Source organism: Talaromyces proteolyticus (assembly GCF_021365285.1).
Source record: "Talaromyces proteolyticus strain PMI_201 chromosome Unknown BGW36scaffold_2, whole genome shotgun sequence".
Lineage (NCBI taxonomy): Eukaryota > Fungi > Ascomycota > Eurotiomycetes > Eurotiales > Trichocomaceae > Talaromyces > Talaromyces proteolyticus.
In genome coordinates this window covers 565,636-589,133 of record NW_025764278.1, presented here as the reverse complement: position 1 = coordinate 589,133, position 23,498 = coordinate 565,636, and the positions used below count along the sequence as shown (strand labels likewise).

Here is a 23,498-nt window from a genome sequence, read left to right as displayed (position 1 = left end):
CACCACATGCATCAACGTCCATTCGATCAGCCACAGTACTCATCCCATCATCTCTGATATTATATCAGTGCCATGGCAAACACCTCAGCACAGACAGAGCAGCAAATAGCATCTCTAGAGAAACGGTCTATCGTGTCGAGTTTCCTCTTCAAATATCCCGACATCCACTCCCGCGCGGCCGAGGTCGCGTTGTTTCATCGAAGTGATAAAGTGCGGACGTATCAGTTGGGTTACTCTTAGATATGATATGGGTGTGTGGAAATGACTAAACGCGACAGGCATTATCTCGCTCCTATCTCGGGCAGTATCGACCGTCATACGGACGCCTCGCCCCTTGACGCGGCGTGGAGAGAGCTTAAAGAGGAGACGTCATTGACACCGGATAGTGCCAAATTATGGCGCAAGGGCCGGCCGTTTACCTTTCAGGATTACTCGGTGGGCAGGGAGTGGACGATTTACCCCTTTGCGTTTTTACTCAAATTGCAGACCCGTACGCGCAGGCATACGGTGGATGAGGAGTGTATAGCGGGCGATGGCGAGACTGACGGAGTTGTGCTGGATTGGGAGCACAGTTTTCACAACTGGTATGACCCGGATGAGGTTCTCTCGCGGTTGTTAGAGGACGGAGAGGAGGCTAGGGTGAGCGGGCAGAAGCTAGTTCCGAGAATCGCTGATTCTCTAATTCAAGTTTATCCTGAATATGAGCTCGGTCCTGTAGCGGGGAGGAGGTTGAGAGAAGGGTTGCAGCAGCTGCAAGATGACCACGAAAGCGGAGCACGGGAACTCACTACGATAGCTTTGAATATATTCCGAGATGTTCTAAATGACGTGCGTCCCTCTGACTCGGATGCGGTGGGAACGAATTGGGAGGAGTGGTGGCGAAAGGCGCGACTGACCGCCTGGCATATCTGGATGAATGGACGAGAATCTATGGGGGCTGCCATAGCGAGTGCACTGCTGACAGCGCTGGCTGAACTGGAGCCTCTGTATCGCGATTTGCAGCCGGATGGAGAGAATGTAGACCGGTTGATCGACGCTCTAATCGAGAAGCGCAGGGCGATGACGACGGCGTTGTCTCAGGCGTTTACGGTGTACGTCGATGACGAACTGTGGGAGTATCGAGACAAAACGACATTGAAAATTGTCAGTCTGTCAGCCAGTTCAACAATAAGAGAGTCGATCCTGCAGCTTCTTTCAGCGCTGGCTGAGGGTAGGATCCACACTGTTGTGGCTGGGGGTAGGATTCGCACTGTTGAGCTACGCGTGTTGGAGTCTCGGCCCCTCTTTGAAGGCGTCAGTCTGGCGTCAGCCATCGTCTCGTCATATGAGAAGTCACGGAAAGATAGGGAACATGAGGTTCAACTCCACGTAACGATATACACGGATGCCTCAGCAGCGCTGGCATGCACAGGCGTGGATATGCTGCTCCTGGGGGCGGACCGCATTGCAAAGGATGGGGCGGTGAGTAACAAGACAGGTAGCCTGCCTGCCATTCTGGCAGCGAAACACGTCGCCCCGCGCAGCAAAGTAGTCGTGCTGAGCGAGCTGGACAAGGTCGCGGATCCTGACTACCATCCGGCGGTAGAGAACAGCGATGTAGAGGAAGTCATGGCAGCATGGAGGAAAACGGTGCGCGAAGAAGCACTAGGCGTTGTCGAGGCGGGAGGGGGGAATGTCCCCGGTCGCGGAAGGGTCGAGGTCAAGAACGTCTACTTTGAATGGGTTCCGCCAGAGCTAATCGATGCTTACATTACAGAGGAGGGCATCCAGGGAGAGGAGAATATTCGGCAGCGGTCGCAGTGGATTGACAAGCAGATTCACCGGTTTTTTGACGACCTCACAGAAGCCTCTCAATCCTCTATGAGTTGTAAGTACTGAGTATCACCAGGCCAACTGGGACGCAATGAGTCACCCAAGGCAATAGTGTGCCATCAGTCAATAATAGTAAGCGAGTGGCAACCCCCGCCGTGTCATGGTCATTACTGGCACTGTTGTTATTATTAATAATGATCGATCATGGATGAAACAGGTGACGCAGCCACCGCCAATCGCCAATCGCCAACCGAGGGCAGCGCGCCAGAGCCAAATATCCTTGACACCAATACATATAGTCATATATATATACATAAGTATACAAATATATACAAATATATACCATATGGATGTATCTGTATGTATTTAATTAATATATTTAAATGTCAAATAGATTAAGCCACTATTGAGGACGTGTATTGAGAGTCCGGGGGTGGAGCAGAGTGGAGCGCGGTGGAGCAACCCCGGACTCTGGCTCGACTAACCCCCAGACAGCGGGCCCACAGTGCAGGGTTCGTCCACCCAATCCGTATGAGCGGCAGCCACCCTTCTTGCCTACTACGTCGCCGGGTCATCCAATGGCCAGGCCGGGCAGCCAGCGGACAGCCAATCCGGGGGTGCCGGCCATGCGTGGTGGTATGCTGGCTGCGCTTCTGCTATCGAGTCGTCATTGATTGGGCACCCGCCCTCCCTCGCCCTCCCTCGCCCTCCCTCATCCCTCCATCATCGTCTGACCCCTCTCCCTCGCTGTATAAAGGGGACCGGCTGCCAGTGGCGTGACTTGCTCCTGTCCTGTCCCTCTACCACAGTGTACCTGTGATACTGTCAAGAACCTCTCCACTCATCATCTCAAGACCAATATCAATCTCATATCAACCTCAACCTCAATATCAATATCAATATCAATCAGACCCCGGCGGTCCTTTCAACCACACGCATCATCATCCCATCCACCAGCAAACATGTCCTCTGCCGTTGCCTCCCAAGCAGGCCAAATCCTGCGCGAGATCTTCAAGATCCCCAGCCGGGCCCGTGAGCAAGTCGGGTCAAGCTGGCGCAGCCGATTCTGGCAGGCTGGTACGTTCCTCCCCTTCATACCGGCAGCCCAACCCTACCCTGCCTGCCTACCCTTCCCCTTATAGTCACGAGAAGGAAGAGACTAACAACCAGCAGAGAAATCTCGCAAAGAACTGCTCCTCACATCGCTCAACATCCACCGGCCAATCTGGATCGTGGGCACGGCCGGCACGTATACCACCGCGTATGCCGGGTATCTGGCGATAAAGTATATGAGGAGAATGAGAGCGTAGGCGAGCTCCTCACTATCTAAACTGTGTTGACAGTGTGGAGCGGGTGTATTTCTGTTTATTGTTCTCTTTGTTGGTGTTGTCTTGTGTTGTGTTTTCATATGGAATATTGAAGATTCCCATGCCTGGCCAAGTGCCCAGCCTGCTCTATGCATTCCCTCTAGTCCTAGATGTCAACTCGACTGAGAAGAATCGTCGGTCGCCTGTCGGTCGATTAGCGAATACATACTTAAATCAAATATACGTCCTACTGCTTGTATAAGTCATCAATCATAATTCATTCATTACCTATTTAGATTATAGCTAGTAGATTATTCCGGTGCCGTGAAATACCGCTTAAACCGCTCAATCCTACACAAATCCAGATCCACCACCACCGAATGGCAGTTCATCAGTAGTGACGGGAATCGCACCGCCCAGAACCGCAGATAACCCTCGGGCAGTCCGCCAATATGCGCTTTCAGATGCTCCGGCATGTCGTTGTAGTGATTGCGCTTGTTGCGAAGTGCTCGTAGCAGATCGAGCATGCGGGATCCTGTATATTTGCGCTGTTTGCCAAGGCTGTCTTTGAAGTCTCTGGGGAGGAGTTTTAAGAAATCCATGTCAGGACCCATGACATCCTCTGCTACGGACTCGAGCGTTTCGAGCGCCGCAGACGGAGGATCACGAGGCTCGAATTCGAAGTGGTCTGACACGTCGCAGAGAAAGTTCAGTCGCTCGGCAGCGCCCCAGAAAAATGGGTGCATGAGCACAGTAGTGGCATCCGGTCTATAAGCGTTAGTCGTAGTCACAGCTATTAGCTGAAGAGATAAACATACCGTCGACGGGGGTTCAGGCTGAGCATGTTGCGAATGAGATCATCGGCTTCAAACGCATAATCACCTAGCCGTTGCAAGTCGTCCAAATTGTAATTGCCCTTGACAATGTTGGCTTCGCGCATGAACTTGCCATCTTTGTCATAGGGATGACCACCACGCGTAAGAACGTAGTAGAAAACGCATCCCAACGAAAAAATGTCAATTGCTCGCGTTGCTCGTCGGTTGGTTTGCGGGTCAACCACTGCCGGCTCTGATGACTCTGTGTGGTTGGAGTGGCTGCCACTGATGGCCATTGCCGACTGCTGGTCCTCATCCACCAACAACTCCGGAGCCCGCCATCCAGAGGTACCAGCTGCATGCGCAGTTGTCGCTCGGAAAGAGCTTTGGTTGTCTTCAAGTTTCTTACACAGGCCAAAGTCGGAGATCAAAAGACGAAGAGCTGGCTGTGCACTTACGCTGCGGCCTCGTGGCGTCGCAACCAAGATATTCTGAGGCTTCAAGTCTCGGTGTACGATTTTAAGTGAGTGGAGGTAACGCACACCCAACGTGATTTGCCGTAACACGTCTGGAACATCCAATCCGCCGTTGACTAGTTGAGGGAAGTCCTGCGACCTCTCAACTACATCTTGCAATGAAGCAGGGCACAGTTCTAGGGCGATATACAAGAAACCAGTAGCTTGTTCACGGCAGTAGTATCGAATAACGTTTGCGTGGTCATCACTCTCTTGTAGTAAGCCAACTTCGTGTGATGCAATATCGTAAAACTCAACAAGCATACGTTTGACAGCCACATCTCGTCCGTCAAAGGTTCCTTTGTAAACAATAGTTCCATGACTACCATGACCCAAGACTGTATCTGTATAGACTTTGAGCTGGCCAATGCGAATGGCCCCGTCCATCTCAAGAATCTCGTTAGACACCTGGCGAGCTAGTTGGATATCTGGCTCAAGACCAGGTGGTGGGGCGAGAGACTGTATTTGTTCCACCACCGGATTCTCGGCCTTGCCACCTTCTGGTCCCGGCTTCGCTTTACGCTTATGAGACTTGCCCCCTCGTTGACCTCGTTGGCGTTTCTTCTTCTTCAATCCTGAATCTTGCAGGTTCAGCTCATCCCCTTCATCATCAGGCCCTCGAGATGGCTCGCGAAATCGAAGCCGAGGTGTTGAGTCTGGGTCGGGCTGTTGCGAAGAACTTCGAGTTCCTCGGGGAGTTGAGTCTCTACCGATAATTTCTGGATCATCGATCTGCACACGAGCTTTCTTCGGAGTTGCTAGCTCAGCTTGAACGCCTAGTGGATGCGACCCTTGGGGATACGTAGTGGTAATCGGGGATGCAGGAGGTGTCGAAAATTGCTGATCATATCCATTGAGAATATTCTTCAAATCAAGTTTCTGCTTCAATTGCTCCTGGAAAAGACCTGAATTGACGTAGATGAAATATCCAAAAAGAGCAAGAATTACCAGAACAACAATATCAGTTCTATTTTCCCAACCAGTGCGAATAATAACACTCTGACGAAGGGCTGGCGGAGAAGCCAGGTATGACGGAGAGCTAACCACATCTCGAGGAGTGCCATTGGGACCACCGCCAATTGCTGATGGGCCAGTAACACTATGCATACTTCGCCGCGGGCCAATGCCGCCAGATGGTGTGTTGAGGGAATGAACACCCACCAATGCTTTCCGCTGACGCTGGAGGTCCAATGTCAACAACGAGTGACTGTCACGGAAAAAGTCCTTATTGTAGCATTGTGCCAGCTCTGCACGGCCAGTTACGAGTGGATATGTCAATTCGGACATAGCAAACCAGCCACCTGTCTCGGTACAGTCGATAAAGACCCGGTGCTGCGAGTCGGCCGTAGTTGCATAGTCCGGGTCAGGCGGCTGGATCGGCTGGGACAATAAAACAAGTGGGAGAGGTGAGTCTGAAGAGTCAACATTGACTGGGCGTGCGACGTCGAAGACACGCACTACAGGACTGGAAAATCGCTGACTGTATCGAGCTCGTTCCATGTGAGAATGGTCGAAGCCGAGAACAACGCCATCATGCAGGCTATATATGTGACTTTGGTCCATCGTCTGGTGATATTGGCTTTGGAGGTCCATATCACGATTGTTCGGCGCCCACTCGGAGTACTTGAGCGTGCAAATCTCTTCTCCGTTTTCGGTATTCTGAATCCGAACGACGTATTGTATTCGACCGATGGTCAATGTGCCAGTTGGTGACTCACAATCACCCTCCCCATCCACTCCAGGCCTATCTATCTTGCAACCCTGTTCGGGAGTGATTGGTCCACGGGAGCTGAACACACGGAGGACATTCCCTGTGCGTGCGTCCACGGTATACGAAGTGGTTTCCTTTAGGGCGGTATACGTCACGGGTGGTACCGTTCCCGAGTACGGGGTCTCGTTGACCAGATCTTTCACAGTCAGACCCAACTGTTGGAGGCCACCTTCGGGGCCAGGCTGGAATATATAAAGACTGCCATCCCGACTCGGTTCGATGATCCAGAGAAAGTCGTCATCGTTGGTTGAGGAATCGGCGTCGAAGCTGGGAGACGAGCGGTTGTGATAAATGCTCTCGACCATTGGGCTACCGGGCACTTCCAACGCCCACCTCGGGGCGCCGGTCTTCCGATCTCGTGCGTGAATGGTGCCATCGACGGTCGCCAATAGAACAAAGTCCTCAACCTCCCAGTCCTGCAGGGACCGCGCTTGAAGCTGCGACACCAGGCCAGCAGTCGGGCTGCCAGGCTGGGCAGGAGGGGCTCGAACGGCATGGCTATCAGAGCCAGCCAGAGCCAGAGTCGCCAGGGCGCTCACATCGTTGTCCGGATTCTTCTTCACGTCCGGGTGAGTATGTGGGTGTGTGTCTCGAAAATAGGTATGCCGGGACTCGTCAATCACGGAGCGTCCGGTCGGGCTGGACGCGGTGTAGACGGACGATGATACGGCGGCATCGTGTTGCTGGGCGTAGGACAGCTGCTGCGGAGCTGTAAGGAGGAGGGAGGGGAGGAGGACGATAGCGGCGCTGGCCGGGAGCGACCTCGATCGACCAGGCAGCCGCCAGCGCATGGTGAATTAAGCAGAGAGACCGGTCGCGGTGACTTTCGGCGAGGGACTCATTTCATGTGCCAGCAGGAGTCTAGGGAGCCAGGAGGAGCGATGAGAGGTGATGAGTTGATGAGGTCGGGGACGACCTCGACCGGAGTTTGTACCCAAAAGAGGCGGGTCGATATAAAAGCTCGTCACTGGCGGATGAACAAGCCTGTCTGTAGGGGAAAGATCAGGGCAGTTGTGGCGTAGCAGTGGGAAGTACAAATGGTATGATGAAGGAGCGAGAAAGAAAACATCTATTAACTACTTGCTTATGGCGGGTGAGGCAGCAGGCAGGACTGGGGTTGGCAGTTGCTGGCTGGGTTAATCCACTCACGGATTTGTGGCAGCCGCCAAGCCTGATTGGGCTAGGCGCGGCGGGACTGGAAGGGCGTGGAAATGTTCCCCTTACACAGTGTGTGTATTATTACAGTTGCAGTCACACATACTGTATAGTGACTATATTTATTACTGACACAGCATGTGCTCTGCCATTGCCATTACTGTGGCTATGCTATGCTATTCTATTGCGAACAGCACTCTGGTCAAATGTTCCCAATCCCTGGCAGCTCGGAGCATATCTCGGGCTGTGCAACTCCCATTACCCTAATCACCATCACCGTTATTATTATTAGGTTATGTCTGACGTGTGCCCACCAGCATCATTCCCTGCCCACAGTAAATAGTGGTTACGTGGTCCATTGTCCAATGTCTACCACTCTTTGATGCATTTACGTGAAGTTTGAACTTTAACCCTCGTTTCAGAGCTCCACCAATAACATCCTCAGGTCAGCACCCAAATCCCTCTCCTACTCTCTCTGCTCTCAAGTACTAGCGAGGCGAGTCCACCGTCTGAAAAATTCAGTCGTCAGGTCGCTGCCGCTCGCTAACCAACACTGGGTCGTCGAAGCGCACAGCTGAAAATAGTGAACAATAATAATACTAGACCATTAGTGCTTTCAGAAGCGACATCTAATGCAAAACTTGCCACCAGACTATCGGCCAGTGCGCCAATCCCGTGTTTCACCCGCCCGGTCGATCCGCTGCCGCCGCTCCACTGGGAAGGGGCCGAATGTCCTGGTTGGATATTTACGCTTTGGTATTTACTATTCGCATCTGATTATCGGTTGATAAATACACAAGTAATTATGATCATCAATTCACGAGGGCTATATATACACTGGCTTTTAAATTCGGCTCCTATCTCGCTAATATAATCCGTCCCTAGATGCAAAATAACCCGTAAAACCCAAACTCCAGCAAAATGTTACAGGCAGAACCGTAGTCAACAGGAGAAATGCAAATAAATATATCACTATTCACCAACATCCTTGGCTATCCATATCAGCATCCCAATCCATGCCAAACCAAACACGCCGGTGAGAACACCTGCGCCTGCGCGGTCTGCAGTCCCAATGTTCATCAACCCGGCATTCGGGTCGAAAGGTGCTTCACTTGCGCCTGCGCCGGGGTTGCTCGTGCTGTTACCACCCGAGCCAGCAGTAAGTGGCGCCGGTTGCTTCGGGGCTGTGTAGTTCGAATTAGGCGAGCTGCTGCTACCATCGAAAAACACCAGGTTATTTGAGAAGATGCCGAGAACGGCCATTTGCTGTTCGATTCCTGACGAGCGATCCCAGGTCGGGTTATACCATTGGATTCCGCAATGCGCGTCGTCGCTGAGACCGGTGCACTGCTTGCCTGCAGCCACGGCTGAGCCTTGTAGCAATGGTTTGATTTCTCCCAGAGTGTATGGTACCAATTGTGTAGTGGTGGCGAGCCACGCTGAGAGAAACCCCTTGAAGCAGATTTGATTGCGATCGCACGTATCAATCGATTCGCACGCGACCTCGGACATGACTTTTCCACCGTACTCGCTGGGGAAGAATAGTGAAATGGTTTTGGCCAGGAGACCGTCGACCCCGTTTTTCCATTTAGTCCCAGCATTTGTCTGTTGCTGCGTTAGAACATGTAAGGGTTATTCATGTTGTAAGACCTACAAAGTTATACATATATGCCGCACCCATAAGATAGGTGCCGTAATTATAAGTCCACTGAATATCCCCGTGGTCGGTGCAGTCCGTAGCCGGCGTCGTGGTATCTGCAATATGCCATTCCGACGTGTTCAGCAACGGAGTCGTTGCGCTCCAATCCCAGATCTTTTCAGCCCAATCTGAGTATGTTTGATTTCCAGTATACCGAGCTAGTCGTGCAGCGATCTGGAACAGCGCACCGTTGGAAATCGCGTTTTTGATCCTGTAGCCGGACTGAATGGGATAAATCTGCCAGCGCAACCCGCCCTTGCACGTAGTATCATCCCACCGGCTAGCCTGCTCGTTGAATACAGCTTGTGCCATACTCAACCAAGATGGGGCATCGGCAACTGCCGGATAGTTGAGTTCTGCGGCTGTGATGGCAGCCAGGCCCCAAAAGGCTTGGTCGTCATTGCCCTGTGTCTGCATTAGTTTCATCTCAAGAGAGAAGGGTGAATGAAAGTTGTATGTTTCTCACTCACCAAATAACTACTATAGTTGGATGTAAAGAAATCCCCATTCGGGCCAGCTTGCCAGACCATACCAGAATTCACTTGTTCATTCCAGGTCGCATCGCCGGTCCAGTGCCAATATTGCATCAACCCCATAAACATAGCACCGCCTTCCCACCACGTTCCGTCGAACTTTCCGGGAATCAGCTTGCTGTCTCGGTCGGCGTAGAACGTCATCATATCGCTGGCCACGGTCGCCGCGCCTTGTTTGAAGGAGTTTGGGTCATTTACATCGATGGTGATCGCTCGCGTCAACGGAGCGAGTAGCAGTGTTTGTGACAGGGTCACGACGAGGGGCGTGAAAAGTTGCATGATTATATATTAATACAGCAAGGCCGGTCAGGTCGATACAGCGAATATATACACAGTCCGAATTTTAAAAATAACAGCAGGTTGCCGCAAAAGGAGAGGCGCCACCCGTCAACGTTCATTGATTCATAGCAGATCAACTATGATGTGGCGCAACGACTTTCAGCGTCAGAGGTAGCAGTCGAGTATCAAGTGCGAGGGAGTCTTCGGGGCGACTTTGGTGGTAAGTGAATCGAGTAAGTCGAGTGAGTCGAGTCAGGCGAGATGAATAATCTCGACCCTATGCAGAGTCGGAAGTACAGCCGCAGGTGGTTCATGTGTCCCTCGGCCATTATGCGGAGGATTAGCATTATTAATTTATTAGCATGCCGTATGGGGCATCAGAGACTAACGCTGAACGGCGTGCTGGGGCACGTGTGACATGAGATGTCTTGGATCTTGAAGTGGCAGTGAACGCTAGGCAAGCGCCAAGAGAGGGCTAGAGTCAGTCTTGAGCCCAGCCTCGGATACGTTGGAGGAACGAGCCCATCTGAAGCCTGACCCCGGCCGCCGCGAGCCAGTCAGAGCCGCGCCAAGAGCCGCCTCTCTGCGGGCGCCTATGGGGGGCTGAGAAACGCAATAAATCCCGCGTTGGTGGAATACGACATTAAGTCGTTAATTTATGTAAAGCGCATGTTCGTCTCGGGTGATTGTTGATATGTCCAGTCTTCCAGTCGCTATTGAGCCTGCAAGTATCGCCGATAGAAAGGTACTTGTAGGATATCTATAGTATCAAAATGCGAGCACTGTGCAGACATGTGCATATCAGACCGTTCTTTAACCAGTACCTTCTGGTTCCTCGTCATTCGGCTCCTACGGATAGTAAGCACGAATTGTTGCTAGTTCTAGAACAGCCTAGTGGAGAAGAAGAGTCGAGCTGGGAATTCAATGACATAATTTCCCAAAGCAGGAAGCGATGCTCCCCTTGACTAGCCTTCATCTTCACATCGCAGACTTCGATGCGCCACCGAAATGTCTGTTGGCCGTCACGATAAGTCGTCTGCTGCCCTAACAAATCGTCAGCTTGAATTCTATCTAAGCAGGTAACCTGAGTTTTGAAGACATGTCAGATATGTAGTAAACACCCCAATCACTGCTGTATGATGCATCAACTCTGCACCAAGTGATGTTTTGATTGTCAGGTTATTGTTATCAGATAGGAAGTAGTGGTCCCAACGGCAGGGTGCAGGCGAGGAAGGTACGCTGTCCTGACCCTCCTTCTTTCCTTCCTCCGCTTCATAAACAACCATCAAGTTAAACTTATTCCCACTTCTATTCCTCTTTCTCATTAAAATACTACCAACCGGCGAGTCACCATACAAATCTATGAAAAGCGTAACAACACCTCGCAAACGCCAGTCCTGGGCCATTCATTATTGAACTCCATTCAATAAGCATCACAACGCAACAATCTCAAAAATCTCAAAAATCAAAAGAAACCCACTCCGTCTTTGGCGGAACAAACGGAAATTTCCCGTCCTTAAAGTACCCGTTCTGTACAAAAAATTGATATTGTTCTGTGATCTCTGGCGTGTAGTCTTCATCGCTACCGATGCAATCTCGAAGCGTGGCGGTTTCAGGCGGTCCGTCTGGGAAAAATATGCGTACCCAGGTTTTATTATCCTGCGGGTGAAGATATCGTGGGTGATTGTCCTTGTACTCAACCGGTCGTCCTTTCCATCGAGTCAACTTTTGTGTCATTGGATCCCGAGTCGTCTCGCCTGCAAGATCGGGAATCGGATTGAGCTCGCCTGGGTCAACTTTGATAACTGGCTTAGGGCCAAGTGGTGCTTTGGGGAGGTTAGAAGGTTTTGCTTGCGGCACGGCTGGTGGTGGCTGGCCAAAGCCACTAGGAGCAATACTAGGCGCCTGCGAGAATGGACTCGTCGTCTGAGCCAGTGATTGAGGTTGGCCAAAGGGCGAAGCAGTCTGTTGGGATGGCTGGCCGAATCCACCTCCACTTCCGAGTACAGGTGGCTGTCCAAACCCTCCGCCTGTAGATGCGGGCTGGTTGCTGATTTGTGAAAACGGTGACATGGTCGTGGCTGGTTGGCCAAAAGGGGACGCAGTAGAGGGTTGACCAAAAGGGGTTGCACCAGCCTCTGATAATGGGTTCACTTGTGTAGCCTGAGAAAATGGTGGTGGTCCCGTACTAGGCTGTCCAAATGCCGTCTTTCCTGGAACTGACGGCTGTCCAAATGACGGCTGGCCAAAGGAAGGTTGCCCGAAAGAAGGCTGTCCGAACCCCGGTTTAGCAAGGGCAGGCTGGTTTGATCCTAGTACAGAGGGCTGTCCAAATGCTGATGGCTGTCCAAACCCAGGCTTTGGTCCCCCTAAGCTCGATGGCTGCCCGAAAGCTGGTGCAGATGAAGGCTTACCGAGTCCACTAGGCTGTCCAAATGCCGGCGTAGATGAAGGTGCGGCAGGCTGCCCGAAGGGTTTTAGCTGACCAAACGCTGACGTTGTAGAGGTCTTCCCTTCTACAATATCGTTCCGATTCGGATGTTCGTTTTCTCCATCGAGAACGTATTTGACTGCGCCATTGAGATCGCGCAGTATCACTTGGATTTGATTCACCGCCTCTTCATGCAGTTTCTGGGCCTCTTCGACTGCTTTGTTCATATTTCCCGAGGCAGCAGCTTCATAGTGTCGTAGCCTCATCTCCTCGAAGCTTTGCTCGCGAGACGGTCCTCCAAAGAGTTGCCTCGGCGCGTTCTTGCCAGGACCATAAGACGAGAAGACCCATGATGGTAAATCTTTGCCTGGTGTGAGATCGGCTTGTATGCCTTCAGCTGTAACGTGGTAGCTGAAAAGTCACGTTAAAAACAGTTTCGAATGTAAATTCTTCGAAATTACTCACCTGATATTTTTGTCTTGCTGTAGCGGGGGACGTCCTGTTAGTCCGAATTGGTCAGCCACGCCCATACTCTTACTATACGTGATAATATGATAAATTTAATGACCCAAAATAAGTGTGCATTTCTTGAAAAATGTTACGCTGATGTTTAAATAATCGAATTAAAGAGCAGGTAAGAGACATGACACAACAATGGGCGGAACTTGCCTGCAGTCGACGCGGTGCTAGGAGCAGAACTTAGAGCACTGAAGCGGTTCGCTGACGAGCCGGCAGTGACCTGGCCTGGGTGCTCATTTCTGCATCGATCTGGTCGTCAAGTCATTAACAATGAAGCTGTATCGCAGTCGGGGATGTGGCCCGTACCTCCGTATCTGCAGCGACCTTGCTGGAAAAACACACAGACTGTCATTATGTCGTATTCATTGGGACCATAGACTCCTTGGGTATTTCCAAGTTAGATAGTGCGATTCATAGGAGTTGGTGGACAGTCGCGTGGAAACTGAGGGAGAGAAAGACGCTGTGCTGTCGAGGAAACTTCGTCAGGCTACGCGTCCTGGCTGCCTGCTGATTGGCTGAGCTTAAGCTGCCCTGGACTCTCACCAGAGAGCCTCGTGTCTATGTGCTACGGCTTTCTTTGACGTTGTCTTGGGAAATAAATTAAAGAAGCTTTTTTTGATTTAAACCTATTTTAGGCGTTATGAAGGGCATCGGTAGCAACATCGAGTTGATTGGGGCTGTTGACAGGTCAATTACATGTACATATATATTTTTCAAGATATCTACCTGGTTGATAAATCTGTTTGATGTACCAGTTGACATGCTAAATGATCAATGTTTAAATCGAAGAGAATATTTAAACCCAGAGAGTTAAAGAATCAAATTATCTCATTAATTTCAACATTAATGGCAATGGAAAAGTGAAGTTAAAGTACGCTATTTCATCTAGTGCTATGCAGTATTGAATGCGCCACCCAACGCCTCCCAGAACACCACTTGAGCTCCATAACATTTGAAGAGCTTTGCAATCAGAAACAAGAGAAATCGTAATCGTATATTTCGTCACACAAAACCTTTGCTATCGACACTCTGGCGAAGATCGTCCCAATTGATGCCATCAATCTTACGTCCGCCTAATGACTCCACGCTCGGCGGCAAATCTTGCATTTTACCACTGGCAAGCCTTCGCATCAACACTGTATCCTTCGCCCCCGAAAGCGCCGCAGCTCTCCCATTCAGTAAACATTCTTCAAACCATGATTCTTCTAGCTCGTCAAATGGCAAGTTGATAAGTTCCATTGCGCGACTGCCTCTCAACTGCCCGGCGGGTGTTTTATGAACAAAAACAACGAGCTGTTCAAGGAATTGCCGTCGTCGATCATGGTCGTATTTCCGAGCAAAGTAGAATGATTCGGTAATATTTGCGCGACAAAGCGTCTCAAAGTACGACTGCTGGACCTTTTCAGATGCGAGTGGTGGAGAGACTGTAAGGTAGTAGGCTATCGCTAGAGAGTCATCGTGTTTCGGTAGATTCTGCTGGGTCAGGACTGAGAGAATCTCGTCGGGAAATGTGGGAATGAGGGAAGGCTCTGTGAGGTACTCCAAGGCTCGCTGCGACTGCTATTAGTAGATTGCCCTGTACATAAGTGGCCAAACATACTCTGAATTCGAGCCGGTCTAGATGCCAGAGACCATCAATGAAAAGCTGGTATTTTTCCGGAAGATGGCACTCTCGTGTAAGCTGAATGAGAGCTTCATTTGAGCCGCGACAATCTCGAAGGAGATAATAGATCACTGCCTGTTTTTGGTGATCGGGGAACGACGAAGCGAGCACTTTTTCGTAGAGATCTCGAAGGGCATGGTTTGTTTTCGGCGGGTATGCTTCTTGCACTGATTCTGAATCTTAGAATTCCAATTGAACAATCTAGAAACGTATGTGGATCCAAACCTGACTTTACGCCCATTAGCTTGAGCAGGCGATCGATGAACAGCTGGTTTTGCAACGAGCGACGGTTCGCGGTGATGCGGTCGAGGGTCTTTTTGTCGTGGGCATAATTTGGCTCGAACTGGAACGTAAATTCGAAGGATTCCCACGACGCCATATTGCTGAAGCGGCGCAATGTCTCTTGCGCGACTGGAATAATCCAATATTATTTTGCCACTGGCAGCTGCGATCCTGCAGTGTTTGGGGCAATGGCAAGGCGGTGAGGAGCTTGTGCTGGCCAGAGGGAGGCAGAAAAGGGAGCTTTTCCTCTTTGGGCGCAGAATAAACAATGCGCACCCAAAACAACAAAGCGGCGGAACCTTCCTTCCTCTCGACATCCATACATCATACATCATATCATCCCCCCATCGCGAGCGACAGCATCTCGACATGGCTTCCATCGCCAGAGGCAGGCCGTCGCGACGCGCCGCGGCTCGAAAATCTCAAGTCGCCGAGGAAGTCCCCGAAGAAGAAGAATTGGGTCACGTCACGCCCACTCCCTCCGACTCCAACGTCGAAGAGGACGACGATGAGACAACACCTGTCGCAACGAAGATGCTCCCGCGACGAGGCGGGCGGCGAAAAGTGTCCGAAGCGCCAGCTCAACCCCCAAAGCGCGCCGCTGCAAGAGGTGGTCGGAGAGGCAGGTCAGCAAAGCCCGTGCCGGAGCCCGCACCGGAGCCTGAGCTCGAGCACGAGGAAGAGCCGGAGCAGCAGGAGGAACCATCGCAGATTGCTGAGACTGTGGAGGAGGAAGAAGAGGATTCCACGGTCATAGCAGCTCAGGAAGAGCCTGAATCGCCCTCTGAGAAAGTTCGGGCAGCTCAGAAGAGAAAGAGGGCAGCAAGTTCTCGTAAGAGCCGTGATTCAGCTACGCCTGTTGCAGAACTGTCCTCACTTCCTACTCCTTCTCCTTCAGCGTCGCCCGAAGCATCTCCGCGAACGCGCCGAGAATTCACCAGTCCTCTTTCCGATATCACCCAATCGGCGGTCAACAAATCCCCCGCGCCATCCAAGCCGGACTCCGGAGAGCAGAAATCGCAGATTTCCATCATCAACCCCATGTCAACGAACCTGGAAAAGCCAATGGACATTGTTTTGAAGTCTCGATCATTAACAGTTCCCACTGTAGAGGAGCCGACCGGCCCCCGTCAACGAATGGTAATCACACACCTAGTGCTTACGAACTTCAAAAGTTACGCTGGCAGACAAGTTGTTGGCCCTTTTCATGTCTCATTCTCTTCTGTGGTTGGACCAAACGGATCTGGCAAATCTAACGTGATCGATTCATTGCTGTTTGTGTTTGGTTTCCGCGCCAGTAAAATGCGACAAGGAAAAATTTCCGCCCTTATTCACAACTCAGCACAGTTTCCAGACTTGACTTTCTGCGAAGTCGAAGTCCATTTCCAAGAAATTATGGATATGCCAGGGGGCGTCCACAAGGTTGTTCCAGAATCGCAATTGGTAGTCTCACGACGAGCGTTCAAGAACAACTCGAGCAAATACTACATGAACGCCAAAGAGGCAAACTTCACTACTGTTACCACCTTTCTTAAAGACCGTGGGATCGACTTGGATCACAAGCGATTCCTCATTTTGCAGGGTGAGGTTGAGTCTATTGCCCAAATGAAGCCTAAAGCTGCCAACGAGCACGAGGATGGTCTTCTCGAATACCTCGAAGACATTATCGGCACATCCAAGTACAAAGCCCCGATTGATGAGGCTGCAACCGAGGTCGAAACATTGAACGACGTTTGCGTGGAGAAGAACAACCGTGTCCAGCACGTCGAGAAGGAAAAGATGGGGCTGGAAGACAAGAAGAACAAAGCCCTCGCCTATATTCGTGACGAGAATGATCTGGTTCTGAAACAATCTGCTTTGTATCAGATCTATATTTCCGAATGTGAGAATAACACCAAAGTCACAGAAGAAGCTATCATGCAGATGCAGGAACTGCTGAACATGGAGCTTGAGAAGCACGAAGGCAACGAGTCTGGCATCAAAGAGCTCGAGAAGGTATACAAACGCAGCGTCAAGGAATACGAGACCATGGAAAAGGCGACACAAGCTATGGTCAAAGAGATGGCAAAATACGACAAAGAAAATGTCAAGTTTGATGAGAAGAGGAAGTTTTTGGCAGGAAAGCAAAAGAAGCTCGAAAAGACGTTGCATTCTAGTCGCCTAGCAGCTTCTGAGTGCAATAGCCTGGTGGAAAAGCACGCATACGATATTGAGAAGAAGTCGGGCGAGATCGCCCAATTTGAAGACGAGATGAAAACTGAAGAGGAGGAGCTGTTTTCGATCCGAGAGAGCCTGAAAGGAAAGACGCAAGGACTTTCAGACCAGATTGCATCGAAACAAAAGTCTTTGGAGCCGTGGAACGCTAAGATCAACAAAAAGCTCTCATCTATTGCTGTTGCACAGAGCGAACTCGATATCCTCAAAGAGAAGAGCAATGCTGGCGCAAAGGCCCTCGAGGAAGCCCAGGCAAGAATTGCTTCAATTAAGGAGAGTCTTGCCAACAAAGAAGCAGACCTCGAGGAAAAACACCAGGAAAAGGGCCAGCTCGAGGATGAAGTCGAGTCCCTGAAAACGGACTTCAAGAAACTGTCTCAGAAGGAGCCTGAATTCCGCTCACAGGTTTCCAGTGCGCGACAAAAAGCGGAGGAAGCTCGAGCTAGTTTTGCCAGTACACAGAATAGAGGCAGCGTGCTGTCTGGTCTGATGCGTCTCAAAGAATCAGGACGTATTGATGGGTTCCACGGTAGACTTGGTAACCTAGGAACCATTGACGAACAGTATGATGTTGCGATTTCTACCGCCTGTCCAGCTCTCGATAATATGGTGGTCGATACGGTAGAAGTTGGCCAACAATGTATTGATTACCTCCGCAAGAACAACCTTGGCCGGTCAAATTTCATCTTACTCGACCGTCTACCCAACAGAGACATGTCTTCCATTTACACACCTGAGAGTGTTCCGCGACTCTTCGATTTGGTCAAGCCTAAGGAGCCCCGATTTGCTGCCGCCTTTTATAGTGTATTGCAAAATACACTCGTTGCCAAAGATTTACAACAAGCAAACAGAATTGCCTATGGAGCTCGGAGGTGGAGAGTGGTCACTCTTGATGGACAGCTTATTGACATGTCTGGTACTATGAGCGGTGGTGGTACACGTGTTGCCAAAGGTGGAATGTCCTCTAAACAAGTTGCCGAGACATCGAAAGAGCAAGTCTCGAAGTTAGAGCATGACCGTGACGATATGGAGAAGAAGCTGCAAGCATTCCAAGAAAAACAGCGCCAACTAGAGGTCTCTATTCGACAAAAGACCGAAGAAATTCCCCGACTCGAAACCAAGATCCAAAAACTAGCCATCGAGATAGAGAGTGGCAAGCGTAGTCTGGCAGACGCCGAGCGACGTGTCAAGGAGCTGAGTGTTGAACATAAACCCTCCAAGTCAGATGAAAGCCGAGCACGAGCACTAGAAACACAGAAGGCTTCCTTGGAAGAGGAAGTCGAGAATTTCCGGTCTGATATGGCTGGTATCGAGCAAGAGATCCAGGAACTCCAGTCCAAGATTATGGAAGTTGGTGGTGTGCGTCTGAGAAGCCAGAAAGCAAAGGTTGATGGCCTCAAGGAACAAATTAATCTTCTTTCGGAGGAAATCTCTAACGCAGAGGTTGCTAAGTCAAAGAACGAGAAACTTGTCAAGAAACACGAGAAGGCTCGTCTGGAGGCAGAAAAGGAGAGCGAGCATCTGAATACTGAGATGGAACAATTAGATGAAGACATCAAAAGTCAAGCGAATGATGCTTCAGGGTCAAGACAAAAAGCAGAGGAAGCCCAAGAGGTGAGAATCTGTGAAGATATTGTCCAATTCATTTATTAACCATATCTAGGCTCTTGAAACGAAACGGAGCGATCTCAAAACGTTGAAGAAGGAACTTGACGAGAAGACTGCTGAATTGAATGAAACTCGTGCCCAAGAAATCGAGATGCGTAACAAATTGGAAGAAAATCAGAAGATCCTCGCAGAAAACCAAAAGCGCAGTCGATACTGGGAGGAGAAACTGGAAAAACTGGCGCTACAGAATGTCAGCGACTTGGGAGAAGACCAGGAGGCGTCTGCGTTGCAAACATTCACTGCCGATGAGCTTCAGGACATGAACAAAGAGTCACTCAAGGCAGTCATTGCAGCACTCGAGGAGAAGACACAGAATGCTTCAGTCGATCTGTCTGTTATCGAAGAGTATCGCCGTCGTGCGGCTGAATACGAATCGCGATCGGCAGATCTGAATGAGGCTTTAGCAGGCCGTGATGCTGCCAAGACCCGGTTGGATGGTCTTCGATCAGCTCGTTTGACTGGTTTCATGGAAGGCTTCAGCACAATCTCTCTACGACTGAAGGAGATGTACCAAATGATTACCATGGGTGGAAATGCCGAATTGGAGTTAGTTGATTCTCTTGATCCATTTTCAGAAGGCATCTTGTTTTCTGTTATGCCTCCAAAGAAGAGTTGGAAGAACATTAGCAATCTATCAGGTGGTGAGAAGACGCTTTCTAGTCTTGCCCTTGTGTTTGCTTTGCATCATTACAAGCCAACTCCTCTTTATGTGATGGACGAAATCGACGCCGCCTTGGACTTCCGAAACGTAAGTCTAATCCAATTCATGTTTAATGCATTAACTAACAAACTTGCAAGGTTTCTATCGTGGCAGCATACATTAAAGAGAGGACGAAGAATGCACAATTCATTGTCATTTCCCTTCGCAACAACATGGTACGTTCACCAATTAAAAGATTTTACCATCAAGTATTAACGTGCTATCCTAGTTCGAACTCGCGGCTCGTCTCGTTGGTGTTTACAAGGTCAATCACATGACCAAGAGTGTGACGGTGGAAAACCAAGACTACATCAACGGCCGTTCAACAGCAACGGCCTCGCAGTCATGAGACACGCATTTCTCGCGCTTTGCATATATACTGGGCCCTTCTTTGTGATTTCATGTTTATAACCCGTAGGGAGGTTCATTATGACGGACTGGGCTGTTTCAATTTCGGATGGGCTTGATTGTCACTGATGATTACGACGCACTTTTGTATGCGCTTAGGAGTTTTGGAGAATGCCTATTTATCACCTTGAATGAAATAGATGACTTTCATTGAGGTTTCCGATTGCAATTCATTATATTACGAACGCATAATATAAATCATTAACGAATGGCTTCGTTATATAATTGATTGAGAGATAAATAAATTACTCTGGTCATGATTCAGAGCACTCTCAGGTCTAGGTGATATCTGGGAGCCTTCAAATGTTGTGTTGGATGGATGGAATTACCGCGTCAATAACATCACGCTGCCTGGCATTACGTATAAGCCATTCGACCTAACGGATCCCAAGTATTTATCTGATTAGTGATAATCATTCGATCCTACGAAAGTGAAATGGCTTTCTTGCCTTTACCATTTTTTTCCGTCATTTTGGCTAGTTCTGTTGAAGGTAGTATAGACTGTCGCAACCGATCATAAACATCATCATCATTGTCATAGCCCATACCATACCCAGCGAAATCCGACACCAAAACAAGAAGCAAGTTATTTAAGCAGCAATGGTAACCTCAACCTCAACACCAGCCTCAATGTTGATGATGATCTGTTTGACGGTCTCGGTAGGGGCGTGTAGGCTGTAGTTATTGCCCGTTAGTAATATCCCACCGGTATTTTGATGTTGAAACTCACTCGATGAGACGTTTGTGGATGCGCATCTCGAACTTGTCCCAGGTCTTGGAACCTTCACCGTTGGGGGTCTTACGTGTGGAGATCTGGAGAGTCTTGGTGGGAAGACGGACTGGAAACGGACCTCAATTAGTTGTGTCGGCGTGAAATAGCATTGGTGTAACTCACCAGGTCCCTTCACGGTAAGAGACTTTGTCTTGGCACGCTCGATGAGCTCCTGGCACACTTTCTCGAGGGAAGCGACCTTGCGAGAGGAGAGGGTGATTCTAATTTTGTGCACTTTCTATAGAAGAATTAGCATATGTTAACATTAATTCTGCGTTATAAAAAATTAAAAATTCGACATACGGGACCCTCGCCGGCACCAAAGTCCTTCTCGCCCTTTTGATAAGACATGATGATCGATGGGATTGAAATTGAGTCGATGAGGTTGGATGCCAGTCACGACCTGAATGCGGCTAATTATGGGTTTCATTAATGTGATGACAGTTGATGTGGCGCGCCCTCGGTTAGGGCGGCGCTAGGCTCCATGCGGCCATGCGCAAAGGGAGGAGGATGACTAAGTCGATGGGATGCTCTCTGGCCAATCATGTGACAACCACTCATAATGTGTCATTATTTGTGCTCAGTCGGCGAGGTCTTGGTTGTTGACATGGCTAGCCGTGTAATTTCTGCATATAACACCTAGAGCGCCGCCTTCACTTCCTCTTTACTGCAGAGAGCCTGTCTATAGTGTCTCCCAGCTATGCAGTTTCCTCTCGCTGTGCCCGTCCCGCCGTTTGCGGTGCGAAAAGCCATTCCAAATAATCAATGGGAAACCATACTGGACGCATGGATTCTTCTCACAGAGCTGCGTATACGCATTTCCCAAAAAGATGACTTTGGCGAGTGTGCCAAGACGGATCGCTTCAGCGTTTCGTTTCTTTCCTCGTACTTTGCTGCTCACAACGATCCCCGGCTGCATGGTGCGGGGCAGAATAATGACGACAACAAGAAGGCGCGAAGATTACGAAAGTCGGTTTTTCTCCTGACGAGGAGGTATTATCTTGAAGTGACTCCTATCCCTGATGAATTGTTGGACTGGAAGCTGCTCGGTGATCTGAGCGAGTGTTATCATTCCAATTCCGCGCTCAGAGAATTATTATCTGAAGTGTGGAATCGTTATGAGCACAAGGCCTCGACAAGTGTCGAGAAAGGGAAAGATGAAATCATGCAGTTGCTCCAAAAAAGAGGCTCTGCAACAGCTATATCTGACTTGATCACCGAGCTTCGGAGGCTTACAGTTCTGGCCTCCTCGCTTCCTCATGCTGGCCACGTGTTGATGACTGGGTCTGATTATTTAGATTCTCTTCATGACGCGTATAAATCTAGTTTATCCAGCAGTAAAGATGTGAGTAGTATCGAGGCTCTACGAAGTGCCCTTGCTGCAAATGCCTATGTAGGGCTTACCTCATTGCTCAAAGCGTCAAAGCCAAACCTGTCCCTTTTATTGGACCATTTGTTTACACTAAAAGTTTCCTCGGGTGTAGGTTCTTCAACGAAAAACAGCAAGACGCCTGAACTACTGTCAGACCTTGTATGCAGTACAGACTTGCTAGTGAGAATAGAGCGTTACTTGGTCTCTGCACCGCAGAAACGTGGCCAGGACCTTGTGAGTTCTTTGAGGACATATCAACAAGAGATGAAGCACCTTCACCATCGCCATCAACGGCACAAAAAGAGAAAAGATAAAGGAAAAGGACCGGCAGAGGAAACATTTGGAGGAGAGAGTGTTTTGCATGCTCATAGACTGTCGTTGATTACTCAAATCCAGGAGCTTTTCCCGGACCTCGGTGCTGGATATGTTCTACGACTATTGGACTTCTACAATGAGGATATGGAAGCAATCATCGCCCACTTACTGGAAGATTCCTTGGCTAATGAGCTCAAGTCCTTCGATAAGTCGGAGCCTCTTCCCGATACCCACATTGCCCATGACGTGATGGAGCCTCACAGCACCCCACCGGAATATTTCGAAAATCCAAATTTCATTCGTAATATCGACATAAAAGAAGATGAAATTATTCAAGCCGCTCGATCCAAGCCGGGTGAGGGAGGAAAGAAGTTACATTTCGGTCGCGCAAATGCCGACTCTACAGCCGACTCCATTCTCGCAGACCGAAGCCAACACGCCACCAACAAAGCTGCTATCCTCTCTGCGTTGGCGACTTTTGATTCAGACGACGATGAGCGAGATGATACATATGATGTAGCAGACGTTGGTGGAACCGTCGACACCGTCGTCACGGGCACAGACGACGCTGAGGGTGAACGAGAAAAGCGTAATCGTGCTGAAGAGACAGACGTGGCTTTGTATCGCATTTGGAAATCGAGCCCGGCACAGTTTGCGCGAGACTCTGCTACGCGTCGGTCGCAAATGCGGACGGCCCTTAAGCGGGAGACTGGCATGACGGACGAGGCCATCGAGGGATGGGCGTTGATGCTACAAAGAGATCCTAAGAAGCAGTCCCGTCTCGAGTCAAGGCTAGCTCTTGCTGGAAGTTCTAGCGGTCAAGAAGCGAGAGCAGCGTCTCAGCCCGATCTACCATCTACAGCTTATCGAAAGCCAAAAGTTGATGGGAACGCTGAGGATGAGGATGGCACTAGTGATGCAGATCGTTCTGTAGGCAATATGCGTGGTAGAGGCAGAGGCGGTCCTCTATCTCGCGGCCGCGGTGGCCCGAATCGCGGTGGACGCGGAGGAGGTCGTGGAAGAGGTGCAAATCATCGACGGCGAGACCAACATGCGAAGAAGATGGCGAAAGCCGGAGCACTTCCTACTTGATATAGACAGCCATTGTCATTCACTATATAGCCAAACAATATAGACCGTCTATACCAGGCGTCAGAATAGGTTCAAAGGAAGTTTTATTGATCATGTAATGTATTACAACATGAATTTATGATTAATTGTTAGGGAATGAGATAGTATACGAGCATATGTAAGAAAATTCCGCCACT

General features: G+C 49.8%; 7 protein-coding genes across 7 annotated transcripts; 3 read left to right on the top strand and 4 right to left on the bottom strand.

Moving 5' to 3' along the window:
- Positions 1-72: 72 nt before the first annotated feature.
- BGW36DRAFT_422813 (uncharacterized protein) lies at positions 73-1,878 on the top strand (the record flags this gene model as incomplete). Its single annotated transcript, XM_046219758.1, has 2 exons — positions 73-224; positions 279-1,878. 2 exons carry the CDS (start codon positions 73-75, stop codon positions 1,876-1,878), a joined length of 1,752 nt encoding a protein of 583 aa, XP_046076262.1.
- A 658-nt stretch (positions 1,879-2,536) lies between these two features.
- Positions 2,537-3,376, top strand: BGW36DRAFT_333920 (uncharacterized protein). The gene is made up of 2 exons (XM_046212896.1): positions 2,537-2,889; positions 2,983-3,376. The coding sequence occupies exons 1-2, from the start codon at positions 2,775-2,777 to the stop codon at positions 3,120-3,122; spliced, it is 255 nt and encodes an 84-aa protein (XP_046076261.1). The 5' UTR covers positions 2,537-2,774; the 3' UTR covers positions 3,123-3,376.
- Positions 3,377-3,383: 7 nt separating this feature from the next.
- BGW36DRAFT_333918 (uncharacterized protein) lies at positions 3,384-7,323 on the bottom strand. The gene is made up of 2 exons (XM_046212895.1): positions 3,938-7,323; positions 3,384-3,887 (listed from the first exon to the last, which is right to left on the bottom strand). Exons 1-2 carry the CDS (start codon positions 7,009-7,011, stop codon positions 3,431-3,433), a joined length of 3,531 nt encoding a protein of 1,176 aa, XP_046076260.1. The 5' UTR covers positions 7,012-7,323; the 3' UTR covers positions 3,384-3,430.
- Positions 7,324-8,347: 1,024 nt separating this feature from the next.
- BGW36DRAFT_422810 (putative glycosyl hydrolase) lies at positions 8,348-9,886 on the bottom strand (the record flags this gene model as incomplete). The annotated part of the gene is made up of 3 exons (XM_046219757.1): positions 8,348-8,980; positions 9,030-9,479; positions 9,545-9,886. The coding sequence occupies 3 exons, from the start codon at positions 9,884-9,886 to the stop codon at positions 8,348-8,350; spliced, it is 1,425 nt and encodes a 474-aa protein (XP_046076259.1).
- A 3,753-nt stretch (positions 9,887-13,639) lies between these two features.
- BGW36DRAFT_369027 (nuclear pore complex assembly-domain-containing protein) lies at positions 13,640-14,953 on the bottom strand. The gene is made up of 3 exons (XM_046215069.1): positions 14,725-14,953; positions 14,437-14,666; positions 13,640-14,387 (listed from the first exon to the last, which is right to left on the bottom strand). The coding sequence occupies exons 1-3, from the start codon at positions 14,876-14,878 to the stop codon at positions 13,839-13,841; spliced, it is 933 nt and encodes a 310-aa protein (XP_046076258.1). The 5' UTR covers positions 14,879-14,953; the 3' UTR covers positions 13,640-13,838.
- Positions 14,954-20,361: 5,408 nt separating this feature from the next.
- Positions 20,362-20,894, bottom strand: BGW36DRAFT_354667 (40S ribosomal protein S20; the record flags this gene model as incomplete). Its single annotated transcript, XM_046213549.1, has 4 exons — positions 20,362-20,446; positions 20,502-20,610; positions 20,667-20,781; positions 20,847-20,894. 4 exons carry the CDS (start codon positions 20,892-20,894, stop codon positions 20,362-20,364), a joined length of 357 nt encoding a protein of 118 aa, XP_046076257.1.
- Positions 20,895-21,121: 227 nt separating this feature from the next.
- On the top strand, positions 21,122-23,454 carry BGW36DRAFT_369020 (uncharacterized protein). The gene has a single exon (XM_046215068.1). The coding sequence runs from the start codon at positions 21,244-21,246 to the stop codon at positions 23,320-23,322; it is 2,079 nt and encodes a 692-aa protein (XP_046076256.1). The 5' UTR covers positions 21,122-21,243; the 3' UTR covers positions 23,323-23,454.
- The last annotated feature ends 44 nt before the right edge of the window (positions 23,455-23,498 follow it).

What these genes read in the sequence shown, in the direction of transcription:
- BGW36DRAFT_369027 (XM_046215069.1), bottom strand. Translation starts at nt 14,878, where the DNA reads ATGGCGTCGTGGGAATCCTTCGAATTTACGTTCCAGTTCGAGCCAAAT. An exon ending in GCTAATGGGCGTAAAGTCAG is followed by an intron (nt 14,667 to 14,724) that starts GTTTGGATCCAC and finishes ATTCAGAATCAG; the next exon opens with TGCAAGAAGCATACCCGCCG. An exon ending in TAGACCGGCTCGAATTCAGA is followed by an intron (nt 14,388 to 14,436) that starts GTATGTTTGGCC and finishes TAGCAGTCGCAG; the next exon opens with CGAGCCTTGGAGTACCTCAC.
- BGW36DRAFT_333920 (XM_046212896.1), top strand. Translation starts at nt 2,775, where the DNA reads ATGTCCTCTGCCGTTGCCTCCCAAGCAGGCCAAATCCTGCGCGAGATC. An exon ending in CAGCCGATTCTGGCAGGCTG is followed by an intron (nt 2,890 to 2,982) that starts GTACGTTCCTCC and finishes ACTAACAACCAG; the next exon opens with CAGAGAAATCTCGCAAAGAA.
- BGW36DRAFT_369020 (XM_046215068.1), top strand. Translation starts at nt 21,244, where the DNA reads ATGCAGTTTCCTCTCGCTGTGCCCGTCCCGCCGTTTGCGGTGCGAAAA.
- BGW36DRAFT_333918 (XM_046212895.1), bottom strand. Translation starts at nt 7,011, where the DNA reads ATGCGCTGGCGGCTGCCTGGTCGATCGAGGTCGCTCCCGGCCAGCGCC. An exon ending in AGCCTGAACCCCCGTCGACG is followed by an intron (nt 3,888 to 3,937) that starts GTATGTTTATCT and finishes TAACGCTTATAG; the next exon opens with ACCGGATGCCACTACTGTGC.